This window comes from Penaeus chinensis, chromosome 3 (assembly GCF_019202785.1).
Source record: "Penaeus chinensis breed Huanghai No. 1 chromosome 3, ASM1920278v2, whole genome shotgun sequence".
NCBI classification, from domain to species: domain Eukaryota; kingdom Metazoa; phylum Arthropoda; class Malacostraca; order Decapoda; family Penaeidae; genus Penaeus; species Penaeus chinensis.
In genome coordinates, this window is record NC_061821.1 from 15195726 (window position 1) to 15200118 (window position 4393).

A 4393-nucleotide genomic window follows, 5' to 3' on the forward strand; every position below is an offset into this window, starting at 1 on the left:
ATACCAAAATGTTATATTAATACTAACACCACAGGGGGAAAAATCTTACTTTCATAGTCAACCAAAGAAGCACACTGTGTAGTGCACAGGAAGTGTAGTGAGAGAGAAACGGGGACAAAAAGTGTATGTATATATATATATATATATATATATATACATATATATATGTGTGTGTGTGTGTGTGTGTGTGTGTGTGTGTGTGTGTGTGTGTGCGTGCGTGCGTGCGTGCGTGCGTGTGTGTGTATGTATAGGTGTGTGTGTGTATATATATATATATATATATATATATATATAGAGAGAGAGAGAGAGAGAGAGAGAGAGAGAGAGAGAGAGAGAGAGAGAGAGAGATAGGGAGACGGAGATAGATAGAGAGAGATGGAGGGAAAAGGAGAAAGAGACAAAAAAAGAGAGATAGAGATAGAAAGGAGGGGAAGGAAGAAGAATGGAGAGAGGCGGAGGGGAAAAAGAGGGAGACGGAGAGAGAGAAATGGAGGGAGGAAGAAAAAGAAGAGAGAAAGGGAGAGGGAGAGAGCAAACGTGACAGAGACGAAGCGGTTAAAGAGATAATTTATTTTGTGCTAATGGTGGGAACTCCACCTGGTAAAATATACACAAAAGCCAACTTCCACAAAGGTTATCGTAATCGTCTGCAGACAAGGTCGACCGAGGCAGCTGCACCTTGGAGATGGTTTCACAAAAAGTACTTATAAATGACAGAGTGAATGTTGTGGAGTAGTACAGATGCTTATTACGACTGTCTATTTATTCATCTTCTTTGTGTCAGTGTATGACCATCTCCACATAACATTAGAGACTGAGAAGATTAGGAGGAAGAAATCCAATAACGAAATGAGACTGGCAATGCAAATACTAATTATCAACATTGCACATCCAGAACCCCTTCTCCGGGTGAAGGCGGTTAATTATGATAGAAACTGTGTCATTAAAATAACAATAGTAGTAAAATCAATAAAAACTCATATGACTGTGAAATCAAGTTTTTATTTCTTTCTATTATCATTCATTATATCTCCTAACCGACGCCTGCTGGCCATCGTCATAGCTGCCCCTTATCCCAGCTATCTTTTCTTTGATAAGAACGAGCGGCTAGTTCTGTCACCCCAGCTGTGTCCTATCTCCCTTCCCCCTTAACAAGGAGCTCTGAGCCAATTATTTTCATTCCTTGCCTCCCTTTTTCTCTTAGCTTGAGCTCTGGGCTGTCTCGTATCTCCCTTGTCTCTCCCTTGACAGCAGCTCTCGGCTAGTTTTTGCCGTCGTCCCATCTGGCTCTTATCTCCTGTATCTTTCCCTTAATAGAAGCTCTAGTTCTTGCAATCTGTCGCTTATCTCCTTTATCTTTCCCTAACTCTAGTTCTTACTGCCATCCACTATCTCGTATCTCCCTTATTTTTCCCCTAATAGGGAATTCGAGTTCTTGCCGCCGTCCCGTCTGTCTCTTATCTCTCTTATTTTCCTATAACAAGAGCTCTAGTTCTTCCCGTCGTCCCGCCTGTCTCATATCTCCTTTATCATCCCCTTAATAGGATCGCTAGTTCTTGCCGCCTTGCCTCCTGTCTCTCATCTCCTCCGCGTCTCCCCCAGCAGGCGCGCTCGGCCAGTCATGCGTTGGGCGATGCGGGGTGAATGACGGAGTGTCGGGCTGCCAGTGCAACTCCGTCTGCAGCACCTACGGAGACTGCTGCAGCGACTACGAGGAAGTGTGCTTCTCTTGCAAGGGCCGCTGCGGGGAGGGCTACGTGCACTCCAAGCCGTGCCAGTGCAACAACGAGTGCAGCTCCCACGGCAACTGCTGCTCCGATTTCGATGTGGAGTGCGGAGGTGAGGGGGCGGGGTCTCTGAATGAACACATATGTATATAGCATTAAACGCAAGAATTTACACATGCAAAAGACCAATCAAGCACACAAAAAAGCAAACATGCGCACACTCACACACACTCACTTGTCCTTCTGCTGCGTAGGAGGAACCGGCGGGGGAGTGACAGACACCGACCTGAGGAACTTGATGGAGGAGCTCTACTCCCTGGACGTCAACAGCGTCGGCAACCAGCTCGTCCTCGACCACCAGGGACAGGGATCCTCGGGTGAACTCGCCCCTGAGAGGTGAGTTTCTCGTGTTCGGAACTGCTCGGCGAACTCATCGGAAAATCTGTTCGAGTTCTGGTCAACTATTTCTGGCCGAGTTATGAACTCGGACCTCCAGAGAGCAGGCCGAGTTTGACGAGAAGGGTTTAACTGTAAACACAGATGATTGTACTGGCTTCTATCATCAAATTTGTCTGCTAATAGTGTGCATAAAAATTAACTTTAAAATCAACATAGTCATAATTGCACATCAACAGATGATGAACACAAAATCGACTGCATCTAGTTTGCTTCTTTATTTCCTACTTGTCCATCCGAGTTACCAAGTCCGAATCCGAATCTGACGAACAGTTCCGAACGCAGCCTAAGTAGTAAGGGTGTTACCATCGCCATCTATTTGCTCATAACATTAGCAACTTTTACTAGTACGAATGATTATGAAACAAAATCATTCTGACAGATGACAAGAAGAAAATAGCGTTATGAAGGTATTAACAATTACACTAATATAATCATCAGACTCTTCGCCTCGGTGCCCGAGTCCGCCCTGACAGGCCCCACCGTCAGCCTCCTCCGCCAGCTGCAGGACAACTACTTCCCTTCCGTGGGCGTCGCCGAGGACGAGGACGCGGCGGAGGTCGCGGAGCAGGAGGCCTTCCTGGACGCCGTCATGGCCACCCAGGTCATGCAGCGCGCGGAAGCGTTCCTTGTTGAGAAAAGTCAGTAGAGTCACACTGTTAATAGGAGAGACCAGTTGGGAAAAAAAATGAAAAGCTATATCTTTTGAATTGCGTAGGAGATTAGCATCAACTGACTCCCTGGCATGCTTCGAGGGGCAGTTGGGATTCATGTTCAAATATCTAGAAAACTTATGGATGAGGATGAATAACCGGTCGAATATATTTCTTGCACAGAGAATATATCTATTCTCATTCATACCATTTCTAAATTTGGCACAATGAACATATTTCATTCAAATTTCATGTAGGAGAGATAGTCAAGTAAGTATATATATAAACATTAGCCTGATTCGAGTACCATAAGACGACCATATTTTACACATTTTGGAAAAAGAAAATGTATCGTGCCCTTCATCTCGAGCGAAAATATCTGGAGAGAGAAGGAAAAGAGCTGACTCACGGCCTCTCTCGACCCAGATCTGCTGAGCGGAAGCCTGCGGGACAAGCTGAAGGAGATCTGGTTCATGATGTACACGAGGTCAGGGAGCACGCTGGGGTCCTCTGGCTTCGAGCACGTGTTCGTCGGGGAGCTGAAGAACGGGGTCGTGTCGGGCTTCCACAACTGGGTCAGCTTCTACCAGGAGGAACTGGAGGGCAACCTCAACTACATGGGCTGGTCGAAGACGGTTGACCTTGGAGATAAGGTGAGGGAAGAGACAAGGTAGTTTGTCTGATAGACGATTGAAATTACTAGATACTGCATACTTGAAATACAAACATGAACTAAAAAAGATTGATGACCTCGTGTAAGTGCTCAAACATTTATAAATCTTCAATATATAAAAATCGTTCTAAAATGAAAGAACAGCAATTCAAATTCGAACTCATTCCAGGGAGAAATCATCATGGACCACTTCGAATGGCTGGGCGAACCCAAGAGCATCGGGTCCATGATGGTCGGAACTTCGCCCGAGCTGGACATGGCCATGTTCACCGTGTGCTTCCTGGCCCGGCCCGATTCCAAGTGCCCTACGCAGATGAACAACCATCAGTTCCAAGTTCAGACCTGGACTCTGGATTACAATGGCCATGTTCTTGTTGGCAGCGCGTATCCTGATATATAAAGGCATTATAGTTTGATTTTCTCTTTTTTATTTGATTTCCTTTTTAGCTGAGCATATTTTGGCATTTAGAACAGAAGATTTATCTTGTTTAGAATGTAGTCTAAAGAGAAACGGAGAGAAGGAAATGAGTGGGCAAAGGGCATGACTAAAAGACACAAAAGTAAAAGAGGAAGAAAGGTAATAAAGTGTTTATGGAGAGAGAATACGAGAGAATGACAATTAGCAGAGAAATAATAAAAGCAAGTAGTAAAAGATATTAAAATCTTAAAAATGGGGCATGTAAATAAGAATAGGTGAAACTGAAATAGAAAAGGGCTAGGATAAACAGATACAGCATTTACGAAAAGAAAAGCAGAGCCAGAAAAATGCTTGCCATCCCCTTTCGGCCTCTTCAGTGGTCCCGCCGCTGATGTCCTGCAGGAACCACTCCCTCCCCTCGCAGTTCCGATTCCCAAACCGGCCTCTGCAGTTCTCTCAATGGTCT

At 45.0% G+C, this 4393-nt stretch overlaps 1 protein-coding gene across 2 annotated transcripts in view; it reads left to right on the top strand.

Moving 5' to 3' along the window:
- LOC125043584 (uridylate-specific endoribonuclease-like) overlaps positions 1–3925 on the top strand; it is a 4923-nt gene extending 998 nt beyond the window's left edge. Inside the window, exons 2-6 of one of the 2 annotated variants that reach the window (XM_047639808.1) lie at positions 1606–1839; positions 1982–2123; positions 2625–2824; positions 3263–3489; positions 3679–3925. In XM_047639808.1, coding sequence (XP_047495764.1) covers positions 1606–1839; positions 1982–2123; positions 2625–2824; positions 3263–3489; positions 3679–3909 — 1034 coding nt within the window. In that variant the 3' untranslated portion in view covers positions 3910–3925. Of the gene's footprint in view, positions 1–1602; positions 1840–1981; positions 2124–2624; positions 2825–3262; positions 3490–3678 lie in introns of both variants that reach the window. The other variant, XM_047639798.1, reaches the window with a different exon arrangement.
- Positions 3926–4393: the final 468 nt, after the last annotated feature.